Source organism: Petaurus breviceps, unplaced genomic scaffold, assembly GCF_028583685.1.
Source record: "Petaurus breviceps papuanus isolate PSGF00001 unplaced genomic scaffold, PetGlider_PUasm1.0 180, whole genome shotgun sequence".
Taxonomy (NCBI): domain Eukaryota; kingdom Metazoa; phylum Chordata; class Mammalia; order Diprotodontia; family Petauridae; genus Petaurus; species Petaurus breviceps.
Window position 1 is genome coordinate 6,550,922 of NW_027185782.1, and position 27,688 is coordinate 6,578,609.

The following is a 27,688-nucleotide window of genomic DNA, read 5'->3' on the forward strand; positions in this document are numbered from 1 at the left end:
ATCCTCTAGGAGATGACAAGCTCTGCAACAGCTTGGAAGCTCCTCCACCACATCCAACACAATTCCTTGCTTTGATTCAATCAATCAATCAATCAATCAATATTTATTAAGAACCCACTATGAGCAAAACACTGTGCTGGGTGATGGGCATATAAAGAGGTAAAAAACAGTCCTTGCCCTCAAGGAGTTTACAATCTAAGGGGGGGGGGGGGGAAGGGGACAATAAGCAAACAAAATATACAGAGCAATATTACAGGATGTACAGGATATACAAGATAAATAGTAAATAATTAACAAGAATGGCACAAGAATTAAAAGGGGTTGGGAAAGGCTTCTGGTAAAAGATGGGATTTTAGTTTTGGTAGCTGATTGATTGACTCAGATGAAGTCAGGGAAATCAGTAGGAAGGAGGGAGTAGTTAAGGAGGGAAAGCATTTCAAACACAGGAGATAGTCAGAAAAATTGCCTGGAGGTGAAATGGAATGCCTCATTTCTGGAACAGCCAGGAGGCCTATGTCAGAGACTAAGGTGTAAGAAGACTAGAAAGGTAAGAGGGCTATGTTTTGAAGGGCTTTGAATGCCAAACAATGCATTTTGTATTTGATCCTGGAGGCAGTCAAAAATTTCCAAAGTATTTCAAATTTCTTCTCATGATCATACCTATATAGAACCTTATTCTAATAATGAGTTCGCAATGTCACTTATGAGACCAAACTTAGCTTTTTTTGCATTATTAACTAATTTATCTTGTTTAGCACCCATTCTGTACTTCCAAGACACTGAATCATATATCTAGAGATGGAAAGGGCTTTCAAAGTCATCTAGTCTACAGCTATCAAAATGCACACTTTCTGGGAGCAAGAACCAGACTAAAATTAATTTGTAAAACATTTAACAAAATAAAATACAATAGAACATAATGTTAAACATGTGATTTTCTAAGTCAATATGCAGCATGCAGGGATCCTTACATATTTAGTGGCCTCATTCCTATTTGAGTTTGACACCAATGGTCTAGTCCAACTTCCTCATTTTTCAGATTAGGAAACTGAAGCTCAGAAGTTAAATAATTTGCCCAAAATTACACAGACGGCAAGCTATAGAACTTAAATTTAAAAACAGGTCTGCTGACTCCCAAACCTGTACTCTTTACATCAAAACTTGGTACCTTCAGGCCAAGGTTTACATTGCTGGATCTCTTTTTAAGTGAATTACTTGTCTTCTCATTATTCTTTTTCCTATTCTGTAAAAAGGCAGCACAGCATGGTACACAGGGAGCTGGCCTTGGAGGAAGGAAGACCTGAATTCAAAACTTACCTGTCTGCCCTACTAGCTTTATGTTCTCTGTCCCCAACAAAACTTCAAAGAATAACCCTTACCTTCTTTGAAAGCACCACCTACTTGAAGAGGTTTTTTATGAGATCCCCACTTAGTTTCCCCATACCTCCAGAGCAAATTATTTGGTATTTGTATAATATAATCCAGCCTCAGACATTTATTAACTGTGACCCTGCACAAGTCTCTTATCTGCCTCAGTCCCTTCATGTGCAAAACGGGACTAGAGGATCTCTATCTATACTTACACTAATCTTAAATCTATTCCCAGAAACTTCCATTAAGGATGGCATTCAAGCTCCTCCCTGACCTGTCTACCTAGCGTTTTTCTTCTTACAATTACGGACATCCACCCCCCCCCCCCATTCCAATCATGGCAATTTCCTTTCTGACTCAATGTATCATTTTTATTCTCACTTTTCATCATGGTCCCCACTCCTTCAACCTCAGTAGTAAAGAGAAAGTCTCAGTGTCCTTTGGATCAAGCCAGAGTGCAAAAATATATAAAGTCTATGAGAGCAGGAGAAGCACTTCAAAGAATTCTTGACTTCAAGTCCTGCCTAAAAACACTAGCTTCGTGATCCTGGGCAAGTCCTTTCATCTCTGTGCCAAATTTTACGAAAAAGGGGGATAACAATAGCACCTACCTTGAGGTACAGGGGAACGGGGAAGCGGTGGGACATTGTAAGGAAAAAATGGCATAACACGTAACGGACTTGGCAGACCTTTAAGCAAGATTATATATCTACTCAAGATAATGAGTAGACATTTAATAGCTGTGTGACCCCGGCTAAGTCCCTGAACCGCTATCTACCAAGTGGACTAGCAGTTCTCTCAGGTCTCTCGTTGACACCCAAAGCACGCGGAAGGAGACACGTGAAGGGGGAGGAGTCGGCCTCGAGGGAGGGGCCTTTGGCAGCCGCCATTTTGTGTCGCTTCCCAAAAGGGGAGGCGTCCATTAGAGCCCGCGGCCAGGGCAGAGGTCGGCCTAAGCCGCTAAGCATCACTACCAGTTGGACTAGCTCCTTGGTCACCTCGTGGAACATCCCTTTCCCTTCCCTGCCGCTCAGCTCTCAAGCAGTAAGGCCCGGCAAGGGGCAGCCAGGCCACCTCGGCGCAGAACCGGCCAATCCACAGCGAGGTCCGGCAGAGAGACAGCCATCCCTACCAATCAGGAAACCGATTAAGCCCCCCCCCCCCCATAAATTTTCCCTAATGCCGACATAACCCCGACACTGACTGCCTCCCTTCCCTCCACGCTAAGACTGTCCCTTGGGTGCCCCACATCTCTATCCGGCAAGGAAGCTTGCAGAACAGAGTCCCGGCTGGCTCCGCTAACTCCCTCTTGTTGGACCCACCTCCGTATCCCGTCTCCATGTCGAGTCCACGGCGAGCCAAGAGTTCCTGTTCCTCGACAGCAACACTGCGCATGCGCTAACCCAGCTTCTTTTTCTCCCCGCCCCGCTCCACCTCGCCGAAAGGTTATTGGCTGCTCCAAGCACCGCCTCCTCCTTACCCAGTCCGAAAAGCCACCGGTTGTCTTGCAGCACTTGGCCCCGCTTCCTGAAGCTCCAGTGCGCAGTCTCCACAGGTGTTGGGATAAGTGGGGCGGTGCTGCCAGGCTGGACACCACTACCTGGAGGCAGGATGCGATCGATGCAAGAGAGACGGGATCGTGGAAACTACAGCAAGAAAGGTCTTGGAACGACGTACTTTTTTCCAGAAACCTTTAGTTTCAACCTGTCCCCAAACTACGGTACCCTGCTCCCGCAGTCTGGAGCCAAAAGCATCTTCTTCCTTCCCATGATGCCCAGGGGACAGAACGATGCAGACCCTTCCCCCCCTTTCACTGCTACCAGTGCCCAGCCACGGAATGCAACATGCCAGGCTTCAGCTTCTCCATAACCTCCTCAGTTGCTGTGCTCCCCAACTCCTGGGCCCTTTCTGCATGCATCCTTCCAGACCTGAGAGTTCTAAGTCAAAGGAAAGGGTTGAGCTGCCCCTAGATGAGAGCATTTAAGAGAGGTTTGGTGTTAAGCTATTGAGTACAGAACTTCATTTATTAAATGCCTACAAGATGCTGTGCATCCCCGAGGGCACCGTTCAAACTCTAAGAGCCCACTCCTGAAGGAAAACCTATTACACCTTCTGAATGAGGATAGATAATTTTATTTTTGGACAGCTGTTAGGAAATTTTTCCATTATCTACAGTTTAAATGTGTTTCTGTTCAGTGCTTCAAATATGTTCCTCTAAGTAGAACAAGTCTCTTCTCTTTTTCAAATGACATGCCTTCAAATACTTGGAAGATAGCGATCATGTGGCATGCCCAGTCCCCATAACCCCCTTCATCAGTCACACCCCATGATTACATATGCCCTTGTCTGTGCCACACCTCACTTATTCACATGCTTGTGTCTCTATTAGTTGTCAATCCTTCCCCTCCCTTGTCCCCAGTTCAACTACAGCTTAAGTTACCTTACATATCTCTCCCATGAATGGAGCCAAACCTTGGTCCACCCAGAGAGAATTAGTGTAGGCCCTAGTAAAACTAAAGGGCATTTTGATTTTTTTCTGTCAGAGCTGTCCCTTGTGTCAAAGGACATTATATCCAGTCTACCTCTACCTCATATCTATCTTCTGCTTGTCCCTTCTACCTGTTTATGCATCTCCTTTAAATCCTAACTCATAACTCATCTAAGGAAGCGTTTCCTTATAAGGCTTCATTCCTTCAGTGCAATCATCTTCATCCTAATTTTGTAACTTCTGTTTGGACCAACACCTTCGTTTGGGCTATGGTTTTAAGTGCAACCAAAAGTATTCATCTCTTTCTTACCTCTAGCTCAGTATAGAGCTCTCAGGAATAGGCACTTAGTAAAACAATATTAAAATTAAAGTATTTTTGATTGTTTCTCCCCAAACATTGCCCAACCTCAATCCCTCCAACCAAAAAACTAAAACTTAAGATTAAGAATTTTATCAGTTCTGACTAAACATTTATTTAAGATTTTTACAAATAACATGTTGACTCTGGGTTTGCAGCAAAAGGAAGAGATTAAAACAAAATAAGCAGGCAGAGTTGTTGTGGGGACCTGGGGCAGAACTAAAACACAGGAAATTTCTTTTACCAGAAAAAGCCCTTTCAAACCCAGAACCAACCTACCTTTTAGTTACACACAAAGCTGCCCAAGGAAACGGACTAGGAGCCAATAGTTTTTCACATACCCTGTTTGTAGATACTATAAAAGATGATGTTCCTAAAGGTACCTCAGAACTCAACGGGAACAAAACTGAGATATAGTGTAGTTGGGGTTTCAAAACAAACACTCAATTCTCTATACTGCTTCCTGCCCCAGAACCCCAACTACAACAATAAAAAACACACAAAAACCCAACCTTATTTCCATAACCATTTACAAAAAAAGAGGCTAGGCTTTCAAGGGCCAGAATAAGAACAGGTTTCCAGGTAGATGTTAGCAATTCTCATACTCAATTAGAAAGATTTAATGATGGCTCGGAAACAGGTCTGAGCTCTCTCCTATTTCTTCCCTGAAGTATGGCTCCTTCATTCTTCATCATCATCAGCTTCCACATCCAGGCCAGGAATGCCCCGAATCTGCTGCTGCAAGGCACCCCCTAGCAAGGGCACTGGTTCCTCCTCTGGGGGTAACTCCAAGCCCGACTGTTCTTCTACCAAACTCTTGGTTGGGGTTTGTTCTCCAGCCCTTGCTGTTACTTCAGGCTGTTGATTCTGGTCCCCTGCCTGAAGCTCAGGCTGTCCTGCAGTGCTTTTCTCCTTGGTTTTGTTCTCATCATCCCCTTCAGCTACTCCTTCTTCTACAGCACTGCCCTCTCCTTCTTCTTGCTCCTTTTCTTCTTCGGGGTCATCCGTAAAGGGATTTTCACCCTAAGGATAACAAATACACACCAGTCCATTGGTACTATCTTTCCAAGCAATCCTGCTCCCTAAATCCCCAAATTTTTTCCTTTACCACCTCTCATCACTGCCCTCACTAGGGGGAAAGCCAGGACTCCACCTGCCTCTATTCAATAAAGACTAGGATGTTCTCAGCTCCTACCCCTTTTCCCAAAAGGGCATTTATCAATTTGGAGGCGTGAGGCAAGTCATGACTTCCCATCCCCAAGCCTGAGATTAGCCCAGAAGAGTATTGGGCCAAAAATGTGTATGTGCAAGTACACATGTATGGGGGCGGGGGGGGGAGCCATAGGTAAGACCCTTCCCTGGGCTATCCAGGCCTAATTTACCTTAAGATAGCGTTCGAGCTTCTTGCTAATGAGCTTATTGTTCAGGATACTTCGAGCTACCATGAGTGAGGACTTCTTGGACTGTTCCATCATGAGCTAAAAAGAAAGAATAGAACCCACTTGAGCAGTTGGAACCATCCTAGCAGCTCAACTCCCAGGAAGCCAAAAGTCAGGAGTTTACATAACTACTAATACCCAATTCGTCATCTCTATATAAAGCATGTAAAGTTTAGAAAGCACTCTTTTACAAGCCTGTGAGGTAGTTAAGAGAATTTCAATGACTTGCCCATGTTCACAAAGCTAGTAGTTGTTCAAAGCCAAATTATAATCCAGATCACTAGACTCCAAACTTGGCACTTTCTACTAGACCAATGATATCTCTGCTATGGCTTTAAAGTATATCACCCTAGGGGTATCCTGGTGATGTGCCTCTCTAAGTATAGCCGATTCTTAAAGATTTATAGGTCTGTTAGTAAGCCCACAGCCTAAGTCTTTCTAACTTGGGAGGCTATGCCCACTTTTTCTTGGAGAATCTCAAATCACCTCCATAAAGATTTCAGAGTATAACTTTAATAGAAGGCAAGAATTATTGTTCCAATTTTACAAGGAAAAAAAATGCAAACAGAGGAAAACCAAATTGCCTATGGTCACACAATCAGTAAGGACAACTAGATGTCAGGCTAAACTGTCTCCCTTTAAACCTAGCACTTCTACCATCATCACCACCACCACAATCACAATTTAATGCTTCCTTGACTAGAGGCTAGTACCAAAGCACTTCCACTCACTCTTCTGTTTCGATTGTGTTCCATGGACTTGAGGTGCTTCTGTATGATCCCAAACTGCATGGGAATGAAGAGGTCACAGGCTGCACAGTGAGCTGCCTCCACTTTCTTCACAAAGTGCTCCATGGCAATCTCTGCAAGGGAAGGAGCTGCTGGTGTCCAATTCCCACCAATATCCCTATTGGGATAGATTTAGTCCCAAAAGTAAGAGAGGCCCACTGATTACTACAACGAAGTCCCTCTCCAATTACAAAACCAGAGAGGTCTTTAGTTTCAGCCACTGAACATTATCAAAACACATGCCCTCTGTGTGACCTTGGGCAAGTTACTTAACCCCAATTGCCCTCCAAAAAGCAAAAAAACAAACAAACAAAAAACCTACATGCCCTGGTTCTATTAGAGGCTTCAACAAACCCAGTCTTACTTCTTTCCCCTTCCTCTCACCCCAAGAATTAAACCCAGGTACTTCAGGCTCAGGAAGGACTTTTCAGTTTTCATAAAGATCATAGGAATCCTCTTTAATACAGACCCCCCCCCAAAAAAAGGCAGCTTATAAGGGCAGTCCAAGTCAAGGCAGACCCAGTTATCTCTTGGGTCACTAAGGTGGAAAGAGAAGAGTAGACACTCACCTTGAGTAAGGTCTTGATCTTTATAGATCTGCTGGATTACACCATTTAGGTCCTCGATGGTTTTGCGGCGTTCTTCTGTCTTCTTGGTTTTGTTAGCAACGTATTCCTGGAAGGACCAAACAGGAGTTATCAGGATTATCTATAACTGAAAAAGCCAGGATGGAAAGGGAATATGTATGTCTTTGGTTTAAATCCTATAACAAAAAAGGAGGGCTGGGGCAGCTGAAAAGGAAGCAGACAACAGAAGTCAGGTATGTAGGGCCTTCTCTCGGTCATGTAATTTCCTTCTGATCTTGTGATGATCTCTCTTGCCTAATCTGGATGATAAACCTTAATATTTGCAATTCTCTCTGTGTTTAGGAGAAGAATAGAAAGAGGTCAAAGCAGTCCCATTCCCCAGCAAAAAAGGGGAAAGGTGATAAAAACCCAATGAACCCCAAAAATCAAGAAAGAGGATCACCTGCAAAAAGTCTGCAGTCTGTTTTGGCAATTTAGTGCCTACAAACTTGAAATGTTCCTTGTGGAACTTGCTGTCTAAGTGGCTGGTCATCTCATCATCATAAAAGGTCCGAAATTTGCAGAGAGAACACACAAATTGGATCCTGGTAAAAGAAAGCACAGAAGTCAAGCAAGGTCTACATCAAGGGTGCTACTACCAGCACCAGGTCCCTGAACCACGAAGAGAGCAGACCCCAGAAATGGTTGGGGCTACCCCCAGGTTCTGATACTCAAACTGCTTCCTTATAGGACTCTGAGGCCCCAGGAAGGGGAAAACTCAAAAGTTCTGAAACCAGCTCCCATTCTTTTTCAAGAAGGGACACTGACACCATGAGGGAAGAATTAAGTCACAGTGCAGAGTGGGGAACAGGTGAGAATTTCTGAACTGTACTACTAGCTAAATAAAGCAGGTTCTACTGGCTTCCCTAAGGGATAATACAGGAATGTTCTTCCCATAGACAGGAAGAGCTAATCACAGGAGGCAATGCTACAGCTGGTCTAGACTCAGGGGAGTCAGCTGCTTCTGAGAGAGACAAAGATTAGCTAGAAAGGTGCCAGTGGGAGGGTGAGGTAGGTCTCTCCATGAAAGTAGGGAGCACATCTAGGAGAAACGACTGGGGCCAGGGGAGGGGAGGGCAGCCAAACTTGGAGGATCTGGCCCCATGGTGCAGAGAGAAGAGATCAGTCCTGAGCCATTTCCCGCTGAGAGGTGCTGTGTCTTCCTGGGGCTCACCACCCCACCCCATCCTCAGCTCAGAGAGCCTAGGTGTGGTGGAAGGAGGGAGGGAAGGAGGGGCTGGATGCAGCCCAGCCTCTGGTGCCTGCTGCCTCATCTTCCTTTTCCAAGAACAAAAAAGTCTGACCTGGAAGGAGGGTGCCCAGCATGATGGCAGCTGGGAGACACCTGTACTGAGGTGGTCAGGGCCAGGCTGTCCATAGCAGGTTCCCCTGGGGAGGTTGGGGGCCTGAGCCGAGAGGCAACGGTGGCCGTGGCAGGGGACGGAGGAGGCTGGCCTCCACCAAGGCCTCAGGACGGGTTCCTACCTCTGCCGTCCATATCTGGGCCACGGGAACAGCTTTGTCTGGAGAGCCCAGGGGCCCGGCGCCGGCTTGGCCGAGGAAGATCCAGCAAGAGCAAGAGTCTGAGTCGGAGGCAAACACCAGTTCGGGGGCCCTGAGGGCAAATAGACCCGACAGCAGGGGCGTAAAGGGCTCAGCCACCTGCCGGACACGGGCCTGAGGCGGACTGGCCCCTCCAGCACCAAGTCACGGAAATGTGGGAACTTCTGCCACAGACTGGGCATAAGGGCAGGGCCCAAAGCTCCCGAGATTCCCCCATTGGTGTTTCAGTCTCTCCCAGGCATGGTAGTAGCCACTTGGCCACAGGTTTGGGCTGGAGAGGTGCCTCAGAGTCTCTGATGAGCTGGCCCCCTCCCTTGGGGGCCAGGGGCCCCCACAGCACCTCTGGGCATGTTCGGTGACCTAAGCGCTGGAGCTTCTGGGCAACAGTGCCAAGCAGTGTCAGGTCCCGAGCCGGAGAAGCAGAACAGTTATAAGGCGGCCTCTGGGGGTAGGGGGGACAATTCAGGCTCTTAGGTATGCAACCAGGGCCTTGGAAGCCCTGACTGGTGGGAAGCAGGGTCCATGCACAGAAGAGCAGGTGCCAGCTGCCAGGGCAACACTGGGCCCCATTGAAAGGCCAGAGGGAGAGACGAAGAGGCAGGGCCAGGCCAGGAGTAGAGTACATCATTCATCTCCTGAAAGACCCCAACTGCCCTGGGAAGGTGGGTTGCCTGTGGCTGCTAGGAAGGCTAGCCATGGGGAAGAGGAAACGGCGCTTGCTGGAAACCCTGGCCAGTCACGAGTTGCTAGGGCAGATGTTGGCAGATGAAATGAAAATAGAAAGTGTTACCTTTCCACCATGCGGTCCCTCTGTCGTTTCTTCTGCTTCTCCTGGGTCTTCTTGCCAGCCTGTAATTTGCGTTTGATTTGACTGATTTCCTCTTGAATGGTCAGTGCTCCTGTAAGAACAAGAGGTATAGGAAAACCAGGATAATCATCATATCTATTCTGCAGCATAAAGGGCAGATTCTGTTGCCCTTCGTCCTCCCGGTTACCAACCAGAGCTGGTGGTATTCATTTGGTAACATCTATTAAAGTCCAACCTGAAGAGCCAGGGGACCCCAAGTCCCTTTCTGTCTGTCGAGGGAGGTAAATGTAGAGATAAGAGCTGGGGAGGAAAAGGGAGAGGTGACCTCCTCCTTGTTCTGTGCTACCCACAGCTTCCCAAGGTGCTTCACCCACCTCTATTCCTCCTGCATTTAGGAAGGAGCTCTAGTAGGCCCCAGAGAGCTTATAAACTCCCACTCTCTGTGAAGTTTGAACCCAAATTCCCAACCCCACAGCTTTACCAAAACACAGCAGCTCGGGAATTCAAAGGGGTTCGTGGATAGCTTGGTGACAACCCTAACAATAGTTCAGTGGCCAATCCAGCAGGATGGAGGCCACAGTAGCAGCCAATGACAGCTATGTGAAATGCTTAAAATGCCCTGCCCACCCCCCAACCAGTCACCGTGGCAACGGTGGCCAACACTGGAGTTACTGTTTGGTACCTGCTGGTGCTCATCACACAGGTGGGGGGACACGGACTCCCAACTGGGGCTGGAGAGGCGCTAAGGGAGAGGACACGCAAACCAGAGCCGTAAAAAACTGGAACGAGGGGGCCACGGCTCGGACGTCAACAACTGCCAGCCACAGAGAAGAACTTGCAAGTGTGTGTCACTATGGGACCAGGGAATGGTAGGAGTCATAGGGCTATGTACCTGATTGTGGCAGGGGCATGTATTCCTTGAGGTTACCCCAAACTACCTGGCCTATCTGGAGATATTGTAGAACAGACAATAGGTCAGAGGTGGCTGGCTATCCCCAACACTAGCCCTAGCCTCTGGCTCAATGGAGAAGAGGATTTGTGCTTAACTATATACAATAGTATAACCAGTACAGAAGGGTGGGTCACAAGCAAGCTGAAATTAGCATCAATGGACACCCTGCCAAGTCCCAAAACCACCTCCCCACAGCTCTGCCCACTTAAGCTGTCAGTACCTGCATGGTCTTTTCTAAGAGGGGAATGTCCAATTTCAACTACAGAGTACTCCAACATACACCCACCTTTTTCAGCATCTTCTTTCCCTTCTTCTTTTCCATCTTCTTTCCCTGCCTCCTCTTCTCCTTCCTGAAAATTCAAAAGATTGAAACCTATGCACAAATAGCATGGAAAAGATAATCTTATAAATTCCTATATTCAAATGGGGCCAGCATTTTGGGGAACCCCACCATTATAACAAATAAACTTTTCCTAAAGTCATAGATTTGTTCTACCCAGTCTTTAGTCTTTCTTCTACTCAAATTCAAGCTATCACCTGGCTGGCTGGCTATGCCCCCAGCTAAGGCCACCTTCTGTCTAGGAGACCACATGGGGCAAGAAAGTCAAATGTCCCAAAGAACCACTTACTGCTCTGGAGCTCTTTCTGGCTGAATCAGGGACTTCTGTTCCTTCTGTGGTCTCACCTTCAGTCCCCTCATCTGAAAGAGAAGTGCAGCATTTCAGGAGTTATGATTCAGCTCATTATGAAAGAGGGGAACAAGTGAGGAGAGAGACAGCTGACTGGCGGCACCTCACCGTTGTCAGAGTCACTGTTCTCAGAACCATCTGTCTTAGCTGCTTTGCTGTCAGGTTCATCAGTGCTATTTGATTGTTTTCGCTTCTTCTTTTTATTCTGCAGATGAAAAGAAAAGCCCAAACTGAGCAAAAAGGTCAGTTAATACACCAAATGATCCATGATGCCTAATTCTAAAATGGTGATAGAGCTAAGTATACATGAGAGAGCCACTTTCCTGATTTAGACCGGGTCTGGCCAACAACAAATGCATGCCCATAACACAGCTGTTCCATCTTCGAGGAGCTGGCCCTGTCTTCAATGCCTAGCTAAAGGGAACAGTACTTACCCGGAAATCTGTAGTAGCCCAGGTCTTCCAGGTCCTTCTCATTTGTTTCATCCCACTGCCAAGTCCGAAGCCAAATCGCATGTTCCCATAAGATCCTCTCATGCTCTGAAACATGCCGTATTCAGGAATAATGTTCTGAGAGAAGAGGGATGGGAGGCGGGACGAACCCGGTACACACTGGCCCCGGGCCCCCATGGGCTCATCCCACATGCGCCCATAGCCTGTAGCCATAGGCCGGTTAGTGCGGCCATCTCTGGCCCAGCCCTGTGCCCGCTGGCCAAAGGCATCACGGACTCGGAAATGATCCCGGTAGTCATCGTAGTGGCCTTCATAGGCCATTTCCATTTCAGGGTCAATCTCACTGTAGTCATAGCCGGATCTGTACACATCACGGTCGCTCAGTGCAGCCCTGGAGTCATATGCTTCATAGGAATCATACCTGCAAGAGGCGCACAGTATTTCCTCAGTGACCTGGGAAGGACCAGAGAATATAGAGGCCAGAAGAGTGCACAATATATAGCTAAGTGGCCTATGAGAATAAAACCTACTTTCCCCCCCACAAACAGTATAAAACTGAGCAGTTGCAGACTGAGCATGAAGGACCTGCTTTGTACAAACAATACACACACTGTAGCTAAATCACTTGGGAGTTCTGATGCCTTCAACAGCACCCAAGTAATATGTTCCCACTTTATAATTTCATCTGTATGACCAAACCCTTCAGCCTCTAGATCAGAGGGAAAATAAAAGTTCTAAAAAGTTGAGTCAAATGCTTCTGGCCATTTCAAAAATAGCAGAAGCAGAAATCTCCCTAATCTAAAAAAGACCAGCTTCATTCTTCCCTTCTACCAATTCAAATCTGAGTTACATTACAATTTTTATCCCCATGCTTATAAAGTCCAATTTCCCTGCTTCTCCATAGAAGCTCTAAATGTTCAGAGAAACAAATTTAAAGAGACAATATCAAATCAAGAACTTTAGAAGCAAGGTCCTTTTTACTACTGTATATACTGCTACTTTGGTTAACTACCCCATGGTAACCCACCCTAGGAAAGATAACAGGTAAAAGAAACATTCTAAACCTAAAAGCTTCAGCTTCCCATTACAATTCATATATACAGAAATCAATATAAAGAAGTCTAGTGCTTGCTATTCCTATATACATTATAAAGCCCTAACACCCAAAAGAATTCCCTTTGATCTTAGGAAAGTGACAGAAAGAGAAATTTGTTTTTCAAAATTCTAAAAGCCTTTCCAGTAATTTGAAATAGAGCTTTACTTTCCATCTGAGTAAGACATACTTTATTTTGATTTGCTTTTTTTGGAGGGCAAGGCAATTGGGGTTAAGTGACTTGCCCAAGGTCACACGGCTAGTAAGTATTAAGTGTCTGAGGCCAGATTTGAATTCGGGTTCTTCTGACTCTAGGGTTGGTGCTCTATTCACTGTACCACCTAGCCTCCCCAGTAAGACACGCTTTACATACTAAATACCATCAGCTGTTGAGGAGGCAAGTTCCTATGTTTAATAAGAAAGAATACACCACACCTTGAGGAAAACCAACAGAAAAGGTTGATTAACTGTTCTTCAAAGCCCAGACTTTCCAGTAAGTTCATGAAACCCAGGCACAGAAAAGATGATTCCATTAATGGAAACTAACAAGGCTACAAACCCTCACAGCTGGTAAGTGAGGAGTAAGTAAGAATATGAAAATAAGAAAAGGACAGTGGCTGAGTAAGAAGCACAGCTCTTTCTGACTTCAAAGTTAGCCTAAATACCAAAGAACAGCCCTGCTATTTATCTGCCAATAACCAAAGTACTAAAGACAGAACTTATGAAGTCACTCCACAAACCAGATCCTCAAGGTGTGTCACTATAGGAAGAAAGACCGGCTATGTCAGCTCCCAATGTAAATAACCAGTATGTGACTTGAGATCAACAACCAAACAGGAGGGCCAAGAAAGAAGTAGAAACTTGGCTCATGTTTATCATGTTGTCCAACCAGCTTCTTCTTAAAAGTTAGTGACCCAGTCACTAGTCTCATCTCTACAACACGTTTTTTCAAAGGAGATGGAGGGTCATTATTAAAAGACACAAGAGGATGTCCAAGGCATTTTGCTTCATTGCACTGCAAGGATACCCCCAACTATCAAATGTCAGAAACCATTTGTTGGAGCCAGGCTGCCCTGCCTTCCAATTTATATCCCAATTGACGAACCTCCCTATGCAAGATCTACTATTAGTGCTTCATCTTCAAAACAACAAGAAAGACAGTTTCTGTTTTTCTAGAGGCTTCTAGGGCTCTCTTCACATTCTTTGCTCGGCCCTAATCTGAACAAAAGCTTTTCTAATGTGACTTTGGTGGTATATGTGGTTTCCCAAGAAAATTCCAAATAGTCTAAAAGCATGGATAAATTACACCTTCCCCCCCATTCCCTCCTCCCACAAAACCCACCAAAACTAAGGAGCATGGATTAAATACTAACTTTACATCTTCCTATTGTCTAATATTTTGTTATTCAGTCATGTCCAACTCTTTGTAACCTCATTTGGGGTTTTCTTGGCAAAGCAATGGAGTTCTTTACTATTTCCTTATCCAGGTTATTTTACAAATGAGGAACCTGAGGCAAAGTTAAGTGACTTGCCCAGGGTGCCAGAGCACTATTCTATGTCTGTGGCCAGTGTGAACTCAGGAAGATGAGCCTTCCTGACTCCAGGCTCAGTACTGTACCAGCTATGGCACCACCTCTGGTTATGTACAAAGGAGATCTTAATGTTACAACTTCCTGGATTAACTTTCAACTAAGCAAACACAAATTATCGTACTGATTTCACATTTAACGGAACTAGAATGCTAAACTGACCTCATCATTCATGCCAAATCATTACAATTCATGTCTCTGAGTTGAGATGGAGACTATCTACCACCTCAGCTTAAATTTCATGACAAACATGGAAAGTGAGAAGGGAGACAAAAAGAAAAAATATACCTGAACCTAACCTAAAAAACCTAATCAAGGTGGTGAAAAAAGTCTAGAGGGAGCAGCAGCTAAATGAAAGCATCTACCACTCCCCAAAACAAACACTGCATCCTATGAGTGAACACAGTCTCACCTTGACAGCTACACTCACCTGTCTCCACCTGAGCCATATAGTGCTCCTTGCATCATGTCCGTTTCTAGGTGAGACACCACGTCAAAGCGCTGGTTAATTTTGGACAGGACGTTATCGGTACCGGTGCTAGCAGAAGTATTGGGGTTTGTATTTGTGTCGGAGTTGGGAATTTCCCAAGAGTTTGAACTGGCCATACCATACCCATAATTGGTAGTGTTATCCTGACCATATCCATATCCATAACTATAGCTCTCAAAACCTGTAACAAGAGATATGGACAACTCCAGTCACACAATTTGAGGCAGGTCCATTTTAAGCTGGCGTCTTGGTTTATAACCATTCCAACCTGGGGTCTCTGGTCAAAACTCAGTTAAGGAACTATATTAGCTCCACAGAAAGAGTTCAGTGGTGTATCCAAAGGCTCATCACCAAACTGGTCTAAATGAATTACAGACCTAAAAGGATAACTCTTCAAAAGGAAAATATAATGGTATATATGCTGAAAAATACAACTAATTTTATGGTGCACTTGGATTTTATAAAAATAGGTTTTTGGGAGATGGGGTGGGGAGGGGAAGGGGGAGAATGGAAGAAGAGGAAGAAATCTGAATGTAGCCAGGTCTGGCACAGATTTAACTGCCAAGTCACATTAAAAGCCACTTAATTCTTCAAGAATTTTTATATTTACACCAGGGACAAAAGAGCCAAACTGAATATACCACTGGTTTAGTCTCAAGGGGAAAAAATTGTTTTAAATTATACTTGCCTCTATTTGTTCCAGAGTTCCAGGTTCCATAGCCTACAAAAAACAAAAACCATCACTAATTAAACCCCAAACTGTTCATAATGAACAAAGTTCACTGTCTAATATTAACACATGCTAACTGGCAAAGTGAAATTATCTACATGTCACAATCGCCTCAATCAGTAAAAGCAACTACCCAAAAAGAAACAACAAAACATAAAATCAGGTAGTATACAGGTCAGAAGACTGACACAGATCATCCTGTATGCTTATACTATATGGCAGTACACCAAACATAGTATTAACAGTTGCATCCTCAAACATCCTGCCATTATTTGGTGAGCACAACTGCCCCTCCCAGTTCTCAACTGGCAAATGATTGCAAAGAGAATTTGTAGCTCCCTGAGATGCCCTTAAACACAGCAACACTTTCACATAAAGTAAAGGGACTCAGGATACTAACCCAAAGAAGTAAAGACAGGAGCTCCAATGGGATATCTCACTTTTCTAAACTATACATAATTTTACAGGAATGTACATAAAACTCAGAAATTATGCTAATCTAATCATCAAGATAAATCACTGAACAGAACCTACCTGGACCAGAAAAATGAAGCATTATAGAAATGACAGTATTAAGGGAGCAATGACCACTTTGGTAGCATGCTATAAAGAAGCAATTCAGTACAGAAAAAATAAGGAAGAGCAATTAATCTGTATTGCGAAGCATGAAAGTCTCTCATTCTGTCCTTCAGGACAAGATGGTTCATTCACATAGAAGCTCACAGGTAGGTGGAAAGAACAGCAGAGGTCAGCTGTTCACGTCTTGACATTTACTAGCTACTATATGATCCTGAACAAGTCACTTGTCTCTCTGGGCCTCGATGTCCCTCAAATGTAAAGGAATAATAGGACCAGTGATATCTAACTCACAGGGGTGTTAAGAAGAACAAATGAAGAAATGTATGTAAAGAGCCACGCAAACCTTAAACACTGTAACTGATAGATCAGATTTTCCCTGGCTTTTAGTTCTGTTTCCAGGGGTCAAGGAAAAATGCATAATTCTCACTCTGAGTAAAAAATCCTTCAAATACTTTAAGGTCTCTAACATGTCACACCAACCTACTCTCCTCTAGTTTATTATCTAGGAGAAGCTTATCTAGTCCATCCTAAAGTATGGCACCCAAAACTAAACGTAATGCTCCAGGTGCTATGCTCTATGACCAACACCGAGGACAGCAAGCCTGTAACTCTTGGATGCTAGATACTATCTTCTCTTAAAGTAAACTAAAGTTATATTAGCTTTAATGGTTGCCACATTTTGCACAATTCCCCTTTTGGAGTTCAACAACAGCAAGTTGTCAAAGTTTAGTCTAGGTACCTACTAGGGTCCCTTTTAAATTATTTTTTATAATGTTACTAAAATGTTTTCATTTCTACTATGGTAAATATCAACAGATATAACCAACATAAACAAAAGCTGAGGAGGAGGATCCTCAGTAAGTTTTAACAGTGTAAAGAGGTCCTGAGACCAAAAGATACAAGAACCTGTTTTAGAAAAATCCTTTGACACTGACCAATAAATGACTACTCTTTATGTCTAATCAATCTAGACCATTTTGTGCACAAGGAAAGCATGTAAGGTTATGTCAAATGCTGTGCTAAAACCTAGGTAAATGATCATACATTGAGAAAATTACTAATAAGAAGCCTCCCCAAACCCCTCTTAATTTTAGTGCTTTTCTTCTTTTAATAATTTATTTATCCTCTATATAACTCACTTTGTATATATTTGTTTGAATGGTATCTCTCCCCCATTAGCTAATTATAAGCTCTTTGAGAGCAGGACTGTCTTTTGCCTCTCTGTGCTGCTCACACTTAGCACAGTTCCTGGCATACAGTAGGCACTTAGTAAATGTTTACTGATTTGATTGATCTTAGGTACATACACACAGTGAATATGAAAACATGGCATGGTCCTTCAAGAAGAGTCAGGAATGCTGAAGTCCAAAATGAGCTGAGGATGGAGAGGAATGTTAAGAATAAAAAATGGGTTTAGGTTGGTTTTTATTTTTAAGCTGCAAAGGGAAAAAAAAGCTCTAAAAAAGGACAGGACAACTATAACTAAGGATGGCTAGAGGAAGAGCTGTCCAAGTATTATTTTGCTGCTTTTGTATTTCAAGGAAAATGAACTTTGGACTGGGAAGGTGAAAACAGAATAGCTAATAGGAGCTGATGAACAAGGAGCCATTAAGAGATCATCCTGTAAATGACTGAATGTTTTGAAAGAACTGGCAGACAGGTAATGGTCAGATGTCTCCATGTCTCCAGTGATCTCTACATGCTTTGACTTGCTTAGTATTATTATCAGCAATGTGGATAAAGGTATAGATGGAATGCTTATAGAAAGTTAGAAGGTATAACTACTAACATATTTTATGTCAGATTTAAGATTTGAAAAGATTGTAAAAGGCTAGAGCAGGGGTGGGGAACCTGTAGCCTTCTAGGTTCTTGGGTACAGCCTTTTGACTAAGCTCAAGTTTTACAGAACAAATCCTTTAATTAGGGTGATTTGTTCTGTGAAGTTTGGATTCAGTCAAAGGGCTACACTTGAGGACCTTAGAAGGTCACATGTGGCTTAGAGGCCACAGGTTCCCCACCCCTGGGTTAAAGTATTGGGTCCAATCTAATAAAATCAAATAGAATAGGGATAAATGTAAAGTATTACATTTGAGTTTTTATTTTAAACTGACTATTTTGCAGAGAACTCACACAAGGCAAGTATTCATACAGAGGGCAGAAGAATCAATTCAAGCAAACTCTCAAGGTCTCTCCAAAGAACTATGGAAAGAAACATGGGAGACACTGGCACAGGATGGCCCAGCATGGCATGCCCACATCAAAGAAGGTGCTGTACTCTATAAGCAAAGTAGAATCACAACAGCTTAAAAGAAACATAAGAAGCATAAATTTAGAGACATCTCTATTCCAAATGTTTATACAGACTATTTTGTGCCCAATGTGTGATAGAACCTTCTGAGCTTGTAGGGTCTCACAGACCCCAATAGTGACGTCATTTTGGTCCTCTTTTAAGAACAAAGGATTACAATCAACCAACCAACTCTGCCCTGGTCGGACTACCTCCAGAATAGCATTCAGTTCTGGTAGACATATTTCAGGAATATCCATAGGAGGGCAACCAAGATAGTTAAAAGGCTGTATGTAGTTCATGACCTATGAAGATCAGTTTTACAAAACAGGAGAGACTAAAGAAAAGACAAATGGAGGGAAGGAAAGGGCAGGAACAGGCCCATCAGAGCCATTTCTAAGTATCTGTAGGATTGTTCCATGCTGTTATAGGAATGTAAATTTTAAGAGCTTCCCTGCCCCTAGGTTAAGTGCACCTGGAGCCTGTGGCTAGAGAGTTGTTTTTCAGGAACGCCCACACTTTGGTGCTTTGTGATTGGGCGGTGGGTCAAGAGGGTTGTTACATTCTCTGACCCAGGAGAAGGCTATATAATCCTAGATGTGAGACTTTGTTTTGGGGCTCACTTTGAGAAGTGTTGTGTGATTTGACCAGATAAGACTCTGGGCAGCCGTTGAGAGACCGAGGGCCCCCCCCTTTTGAAAACCCAAATGTTGATGCTTCCCTCTCTGGTAACTGTGATTTGGTATGGATGTAATGGTTGGACAGTTGGAGGCCTGTCTGCTTTAAATGTTTCTGTCTATATACTCTGAAGTTTGGGGTGCTGACTTTTCCCCCTCAACTAGGTAAATGATATGTTTGATTGCTTAAAGCAAGATTGTTAACCCATTTTTGAGTTGCTTTCCTTTAGAAAAGCTGATCTAAGAACCTGTGTTGGCAGCCACCCTGGGGATGCTGGAGTGATTGCTGCAACATATGTTAATAGGATTAGACTTGTTCTGCTTGCCCCCAGAGAAGTAGGAATAGAGGATAGAAGCTATAAAGAAAAATTAGAAAGTTTTTCCTCTATCAAACCTAACAATTAGAACCATCCAAAATTGGAATGTCTTGGGCAGAGAATGGGTACCTCATCACTGGAGGTTTTTCTAGAAATGGCTAGATGACTAAACTTATTAAATATACCAGAGAATGGAAGTCTTGTCATTTAAGTGCCTACTATGTGCCAGGGGCTGTGCTAAGCACAGGAGGTACAAAGAGAGATCAAACAGCTTGTTTCCAAGGAGCTCACAGTCCCATGGGGAAGACAGGCAGCTAGATGGCACAGTGCTTAGAGTACAGGGTCTGGAATCAGAAGAACTCAGTTTAAATTCTGACTTGGACACTAGCTGTGTGACCCGGGGGAAGTCATTTAACCTGATAATAACAGCACCAACTTTCCAGTTGTACTTACTAGCTGGGTGACCGTGGGCAAGTCACTTAACCCTGTTTGCCTCTGTTTCTTCATCTGTAAAATGAGCTGGAGAAGGAAATGGCAAATCACTGCAGTATCTTTGCCAAGAAAACCCCAAATGGGATCACAAAGAGTTGGTCACAACTGAAAAGCCCAAACAATAACAACAGCACCTACCTCCTAGAGCTGTTGTGAGAATCAAATGAGATAATACTCGTGAAGCACTTAGCACAATGCCTGGCATATGGCAGGTACTATATAAATGTTAGCTATTATTAGATATATATGGGATAAATTAGATTAACAATGTAGTAGTATTAAGGGGGATTGGGGAAAGATTCTTGTAACAGGTGGGACTTTAGCTGTGACCTAAAGGAAACCAGGAGATGGAGACAAGGAGGGAAAGAATGCAGAGCTGGGAGATAGTGCCTTTGTGTAAGGAACAGAAAGAAGAATAAAGGAACAACAGCAAGAGGGGCAATGTAACTAGATCAGAGTATGTGGAAAGGGGGGTGTGGTGTGTGTGTGTGTTACAGTGAAAAGATTGTATTTCACTCAGAAAAGCTCAGTTCAAACACTGGGTTCCCTGTGAGACTGTAGCGCCACTGCAATATTTACAGCTCCACAATCACAATAAGGACCGTGACTATAAATATCACATGAAGTTCAAGCACAAAATATACCAGATTCTCCAGGTAGAGAACATAACTTTTATTTAGTCACTAGAAAAACAAATCCTAAAACTAGTAAGCCCATTCAATCATAGTACAAAGATATTCAGAAGCCATAGTACCACTGAGAACCACAGCATCCTTCAGTCTTCCCACAAACTAATACAAGATCAATATCACAAACCTCTCTTATCTCCTTGCCTGATCCCCTCTCTCCCACTGTCTTGCTAGCTGATTCCCAGCTTCCTGTGGGCTCTATTTCCCTTCAGCAAACTCCTCCCACCACAGGCTCCATGTGACCACATTCAACCTATTAGGGGGCAGAGTTTATCTTCACAGTAGCCAAGCTTCCAGTGGGCTCTGCTCCACCCTTCAGCAAATTCCCTCCATCACAGGCACCATGTGATTACATTCAGCCTATTAGAGGGCAGAGTTTACTTTCAAAGCAGGGGAGGTCTTCAAACTCCCCCCTAGGTCTATTAAGGGGCAGGGAAGATCTTGAAATTCCCATTCCCATTACAGAGACCTTGAATGAGTTGTTTTATCACTGGGCTAGATGACCTCTGAAGCCATTTCCAGCTCTAAGTCTAGGCCAAAGAATAGAAAAGGAAGTAGGCCCTTCCTGTAGCTGGATCAAGGGAATCAAAAGATAGGCCACATGTTCTCTAAGGATTACTGAAAAATAAATTTTTCTATGTACTGTATCTTTAAAGCCTCCATAAAAGATTTAATGACAAGGAATAAATAAAGTATTGGCACCATGCTAAGTACTGGTGATACAAATGTAAGCACACAAGACAGTTCCTGCCTCAGGGAACTTATATCCCAATAAAGGAAGGAAGAATGGGGGGGGGGAGAGAGTATTCAAAAAACCAGTTAGTTTTAGAGGATTGGTTCTGGTCAAGATGATGATAATGGTGAAAGCAGCTTCAGCAAATCACGTTGCAAATATCTAATCTTATAAAGTAAAAGGTCACCCACTAGGAGTTCTTCCTCTCAGGAAGGGAACAATGTTGTTCTTTTAGTTGACCATAAAACTGATAAGGAGCCAATCATGTGAATACTTAAAAAAAAACTATTAAGATAGCTGATCTACATTTGGACAAGAATGTAACTGCTGTACCCCTAGTATTAGAGAATTCATAATCAAGAATTCTATCTTGATTATGTCTAAAATGCATTGAAAAGAGCTCTTATGATTTGGCATAGCTGGACTACCCTAAGTTTATTAAGCACTTTTAGATGTGTTTCAGAAGGTAACTAGCTTGGATCATGGGATCTGAAGTTCCTTCCAGCTTTGGCTCTAAAAAGCCATCTGGTTCTTTTACTTCATTCTACAGAAAAGGAAACCGAGGCCCAGGAGGATAAATGCCTTGTCCAAGATTTAAAACTGGAATCTCTATTTCAAGAGGTCAGTTACTTGGTGTTTGTTGGAACCAATCCCCTGAACTTTAACTGATCATCTCATTCCCCATGCTGATTTTCTTAATGATTACCCTGACAGTATTCTATATTTAATAGTGCAGAAATACTTTGAAGGACATCCTTTCTTACCTTGCTAGATGTAGCAAATACAGACCTAGAGGCTGGCAGCATCACAGAAGTGTCCAAGATTTCCATCCTATTGATGCCAACATATTTCCTACAATTGCCCAATACAGAAGCTTAAAATTTCTAACTAAAGTCTTAACACTACTTACACAGGTAGGCATTATATATTAACCTGGCCAAAGAAGCAAGGTCATCTGCTGTCCATTGCCACCAAATCCCAATCTTAGTCACTTTTCTTCCCTGTTTGAATATGAGAAATCTAGACTTACCATAGTCACATGTGGGCTGGGCAGTAGTATCAGAAAATGTGGATTGTAGAGTTGTTTCTGATCCTTGAACAAACCCTAGAGACATGTAAAGTAGCATCATCACTCAAGAAAAATGTACAGAATTGATACCCACATGATACGCACATACATACACACACCCCTTCATATTAATAAAGAAGGAATTTCAATTTAAATCACTAATAAGGAAGATTTAAATTTAATAATTTTTTTCCTATAAATATATTTGTTTGTAAAATGACCTCACTATAGAAGCAGGTTTCAACCAGAAAGTAGATGCCTCATATAATTTTTTTAAAAAGAGGGGAAGGCCCCCAGACCTGCATTAAAAAGTACCTTTCAAATTAATTTGGTAGCTACAATAGCTAACAATGTTATAATTCAAAATCATGTTATATGAAGGAACTGAAATATTTAAGAGAGAAAAAAAGAAACTTAAGGAGAAGTTATTTTAAGGAAAAAAATGTAAGATTTGTTTTGTTTGGCCACAGAAGGCAGACAGGAATAATAGATAGAAATTACAAAGATGATTTCCCTTTATTACAAGGAAAAATTTCTGGCCAATAGGAACTGTCCAAAAGTGAAATGGGTTACTTTGAGTTAACAGGGGTGGGGAACCTGTGGCCCTCTAGGTCCTTCCGTGTGGCCCTTTAACTAAATCCAAACTTCACAGAAAAAATTCCCATAATAAAAGGATTTCTTCTGTAAAATTTGGCCTCAGTCAAGAGGCCTTACCCCAAGGACCTAGAGGGCCAAATGTGGCCTCAAGGCTGCAGGTTCCCTACCCTTGAGTTAGAGTTATGTTGTTATCACTAGAGGTCTTTCAAACAGATAAAAAAATTTGTCAGGGGCAGCTAGGTGTCGAAGTGAATTAAGAATACCAGCCCTGGAGTCAGGAGGACCTGAGTTCAAATGGGGCCTCAGACACTTGACACACTAACTAGCTGTTCCACCTTGGGCAGGTCACTTAACCCCAACTGCCTTGCCTTCCCCCTACAAAAAAAAAAAAAAAAGATGTTGTAAAGGGCCCATATGTGCAGGAAGGTACTCAGATCGTTGCAGGTCAAGAAATTCTTTAATGATATGGTTACTTTATTTAGCAAAAATAACAGGCTAACATCTGTGAAATTACTAGAGAATCAAAACTAAAATGAAAAAAATCAATGGTATCCCTGAAATACTATTATGGCCATGATAAGCCATTTATACTCATTTAATTTAAGAGGGTTGGTGGGTGAAGATGAGTAGAAACACAAATATCCTGAGTTCCTAATTTTAACAGTATAAATGCATTTCAATAATCAGGTTTTTAACATTTTAAACCATTTTGTTAGAAAATGATGGGAGAAAAAAAGACATTCAACCAGATCAAAGTAAGATGCAAGAAATCTTTTATTTTATTTATTGACGTTACTGTATTTTTCATCCCCCCCCCCAAATTTTCAGCTTAATCCAAAAAACAATATTCTCTTTAAATCTGGAGAAAACACAACTGATATTAAACACCACTATAACAATATCTGGTGAATTCAGGTGCCAGAATTAACTTCGGTAAACTCATTAGTATGATTTTGTTTAAATCTATTCAATAGTTGCCCTCTTGTCTAAAAATGTGATTGATATTATGAACTGTGCTATATTCATATATTATAGTCAACTGTTTTTCAGTATTTAAGGACTAATCCTGGCACTGAGTACTGTGAATACTGGCAAGAAATGAGCTGGAGCTAGAACCTGGCCTATTAGAGTCTATTTATAAAATATCTCAAAGAAAGATTGCCCAAGTATATTTCCCTCAAGTGCCTTGAAAATAATAGGAAAATATTTATTGACTTAGTTGTAACATATCATATTGTTTTAACAAATTAAAATCCCCACTGATCATATGCTCTTTAAGGTCAAGGGACCATGTTTTATTTATCCCAGCACCAACATCCAGTACTAAGCCTTGCACATAATTCGTTTTTGTACAGGACATCAACATTTCTTGGGAACTGTTAGGTAAAGAAATCCAACTATTGAATTCAGACTTACTCCAAAGTAGGCTCTCTGTCCACTGAATCTCCCTTACATATATTGAAAGTTTAATAAATGTTTGGTAGATTTCATAAACTTGTTTGTTACAGGAAGACAATTACATAACAACAAAGATACCAGCAATTTTCTCAAGATCAAAAAGCCAAACAAAGCCTTTCATTCAGAAGTTGTGAGGCCACAAATGTGGTAATTTGGTTTTCAAAGGCCTCCAACAGGTCTAAAGTGGAAGGGTAAAAGCGAATAAAGTCAAAGGAACTACAATTAACCCAGTTTAATTGTGTAAGTAAGCATAAGCAAACAAGATTTGCCTCAAGATCAGAAGTGTAAGTTTGTTTCCCAGAACCTGAAAATTCCTTCCTCTTTTCATAAAAACACGTTATTAAAAGAACCAGGAAAACCAAATCATTACTTTATTAATTTAGCCACACAAAAATAACTGCACAGTAGATACCATCTACGCCAGTTCTACTTTATAATCATTTAGAGCAGGGCTTCTTAAAACTGTGGGTCTTGACACCCCCTCCCCCCATATACAGTCTCTCTTCCCCCATTAGAATGTTCACTCCATTTAGGTCAGAGACTAATTTCCCTTAGTATCCCTAGCATATGAAATTCAACTAACTGATGCTTGTTGATTGAAGTCATTTCAAGACGTTATTAAGGGCCTACTATGTGCTAGGCACAATGCTAAGACTAAGGATATAAGGGGAGGAGGGGAGAGGGAGAGGAAACAACCCAAAAAACAGCCTTTGCTCTCAAGCCCCAAACAATGAGGGAAACAACATGCAAACATCTATGGACAAACAATACATACAGGATAAACTGGAGAGGTTAAGAAGAGCAGTGCTAGAGCATTAAGGAGAATTAAGAAAGACTTCTTGTAGAAGGCAGGATATTAACTGGGATCTGAAGGAAGACAGATGAAGATGAGGGGAAATTCCAGGAATGGGGGACATGCAGTAAAAATGCACAGCTGGAGTGTGTTGTAGGAGGAACAGCAAGGAAGTCAATGTCATGGGATTACAAAGTACCTGGGGGTTGGGAGGAATAAGGTGTAAGTATGACAGGAGAGGCATAGAGTTATCAAGGACTTTTAAAGGCCAAACAAAAGATTTAGTATTTAGTCTTGGAGATTATAGAGTGATAGAGAGACACGTGATTGATTTCAAGATGTACTCAGATAAACAGGACAACTTTCTGCACTTTAAAACATACTATCTCACATTTCAACTTCCCTGTCTCATTATTTCTAGTGTTCACAATAACTTCTGTTTGACACAACTATCACCTATTTCCCAAATTATTTTCTTTAGGTGAGTTAAATGGGCTTAGACCTATATTGTCCTACAGGACACTTAAGAAGTCACAACTTCTCTGGACCTATTTTTCCATTTATAAACTAAAGGGACTGGACCAGATCCCAGTTCTGCCATCTACTGCTTATATGACCTTGGATATTTAACTTCTTAGGTCTGTTTCCTCACGGGTGAAGGCAGGAAGTGGACTCTAAATAACCTCAAAGGTCCTTTAGAGCCCTAAATCTCTAACCCTGGATGACCACTTCTTGATTCCCTTCTGGATTTTAAAATGCCACAATTTCATGAGATGGTGCCTCTTAATTCTACCTCTCTGACTACTGCAGGGCCACGGTTTTCCCTGCCTTCCTCAATTCCCAATCTTAAAGCCAAGCCCGAACCCAAGCCTAGATCTGCCTAAAGGTCCTGCCTAGTTGACCACGAACAGCACAGACCACGGGAGTCGAAGGAGACCCGGGGCTTAGCAGATCATACCACAACCTTGTAAGGGTGCAGGGGAGTGTCTGTCACCTGGCAACCGAAATCGGGGATCACGGGATCACCCAAGGACCTGGACAAACCTTCTCGAGTCTTACAGAGGAACTGACCCACGGCTGTGGTCTACCCCTGGCCACCCGGCCGTCTCCTCGGGTAGCGTAGCGCGGTCCAGAACGGGCCCCCGCCGCGCATCTCCTGCCCCAGCTCCTTACGTACTTGCTGCCTCGGATCTGCGGGTCCGCGGGGAACCGGAGCCCCGATCCAATGGACCCCGGCCCCCAGCTTTGCTCCCTCTCAGGGGGCAGGGAAACACAAATCCCACTCGATGCCTCTGCGCCTCCCTCTGGTCCGATCCCTCCTCCGTCTCCCCCAGTTCTATGGCAGGGAAAACTAAGGCCCAGAGAAGTTCAGGGGCTTGCCCAAGGTCGCCCAGACAGCAAATCACATTTGAACCCAAGTCCTCCGACTCCTGAGCCTCTGCTCCCTCTCGAAGAGCACAGTTCCAAAAAGCAACAAGGCCCCTCCCAGCGAAGAGCCACGGAAGCCAGCGTCGTCGTCATCAAAGCCGGGTCCCAGGTGAAGGGCATCCGGCCCGACGTAACCCAAGGCCGGGGCGCGGAGATGGGGGAGGAGGGGCCGGAGGTCGAAAAGTTGGGCACGGCGCCATCTTAAAGCCTCGGACCAGACACTGGAGGCCTAGTTCTCTTAAATGAGACTCGGGACTGTTGCTGAAGCTCGGGTTCACTTCTTCGATCTGGATCTCCTTGCCTAGGAACTGTCCTTACCTGTGTAACTCATGGCGGTCAACTGCTCCGGGAATCTCCACAGCTGCTCTCTGCCTCGGCGGCCTCTTGTGCTCCAATCTCCCCTCCCCCGCCAAGGCTCCGCCTCCCGCCCCAGTTGGCTACTGTCTGCCAAGTCTGCTAACGCTATTGGCTCTTTCGACCGTCCGCCACAGGGTTTCAGGTTATCATCCGAGGTCAGTGGCTCGAGGTCCTGCCAATCTGCTAACCGCGTGCTCCCTCCTCCCCTGCGCAGGCGTCCAATTGGCCGTGATTGGCTGAGAGGCTCCCGGGAGTACAAGACCTCACTAGGCCTGCCTAATAACAAGCGCACCACGGATGCGCTCAAGGCTCGAAATGGGTATGAGGAGGAAGGGCGTGACGTCTCTTCCCTACGTGGTAGTCAGATTAAGGAGCCAATGGCTTGTGGGGGCGGGGCTTAGGTTAGTTTAGACACTAAGAGATGGATCTTCTAAGTAGACCTTCCTCGTCTGGTCCAGTAGATGGCGGAGAGCTTCAGGCTAGAGTCTCCAGTTTCGTGCAGAGATAGTTGATAGCAGTCCTAGCGTGGTGGACTGGGATCTAGAACTTCTTCGGACTTTTCAGTTAGAAGTCTTATTAGTTTCGTATCTCGCGCACGCTGCTTGGGACATTCAGGGGAATGGCTGGAACATCCCATCCGCTCGCTCGACTGAGCGGTTTTCCAGATCCCTTGGCCCCAAATCCCCCCCAGGGGCCCCACCCTGTGGAGTGGGGCCGTCCCCTAGTTTTGTGGAGATCGGATGAGCTTTTCCCTGGTCATGCCCTTTCTTTTCCTC

General features: G+C 43.6%; 2 protein-coding genes across 5 annotated transcripts in view; both read right to left on the reverse strand.

The window, feature by feature from the left end:
* AKAP8 (A-kinase anchoring protein 8) overlaps nucleotides 1-2,799 on the reverse strand; it is a 63,791-nt gene extending 60,992 nt beyond the window's left edge. The window contains exon 1 of one of the 2 annotated variants that reach the window (XM_069086946.1): nucleotides 2,694-2,799. In XM_069086946.1, the coding sequence (XP_068943047.1) occupies nucleotides 2,694-2,766 (73 nt within the window). In that variant the 5' untranslated portion in view covers nucleotides 2,767-2,799. The remainder of the gene's footprint in view (nucleotides 1-2,693) is intronic. The other variant, XM_069086945.1, reaches the window with a different exon arrangement.
* A 1,508-nt stretch (nucleotides 2,800-4,307) lies between these two features.
* Nucleotides 4,308-27,226, reverse strand: AKAP8L (A-kinase anchoring protein 8 like). 3 transcript variants are annotated; one of them, XM_069086963.1, is made up of 15 exons: nucleotides 26,305-26,867; nucleotides 22,241-22,315; nucleotides 19,750-19,815; nucleotides 15,395-15,427; nucleotides 14,647-14,887; nucleotides 11,517-11,955; nucleotides 11,191-11,287; nucleotides 11,023-11,093; nucleotides 10,680-10,743; nucleotides 9,424-9,532; nucleotides 7,474-7,615; nucleotides 7,014-7,119; nucleotides 6,388-6,518; nucleotides 5,600-5,695; nucleotides 4,308-5,240 (listed from the first exon to the last, which is right to left on the reverse strand). In XM_069086963.1, the coding sequence occupies exons 5-15, from the start codon at nucleotides 14,820-14,822 to the stop codon at nucleotides 4,899-4,901; spliced, it is 1,773 nt and encodes a 590-aa protein (XP_068943064.1). In that variant the 5' UTR covers nucleotides 14,823-14,887; nucleotides 15,395-15,427; nucleotides 19,750-19,815; nucleotides 22,241-22,315; nucleotides 26,305-26,867; the 3' UTR covers nucleotides 4,308-4,898. The 3 variants fall into 3 exon arrangements, with proteins under 3 accessions (XP_068943064.1, XP_068943062.1, XP_068943063.1); XM_069086961.1 differs by lacking the exons at nucleotides 19,750-19,815; nucleotides 26,305-26,867 and adding an exon at nucleotides 26,874-27,226; XM_069086962.1 differs by lacking the exon at nucleotides 19,750-19,815.
* Between the last annotated feature and the right edge of the window lie 462 nt (nucleotides 27,227-27,688).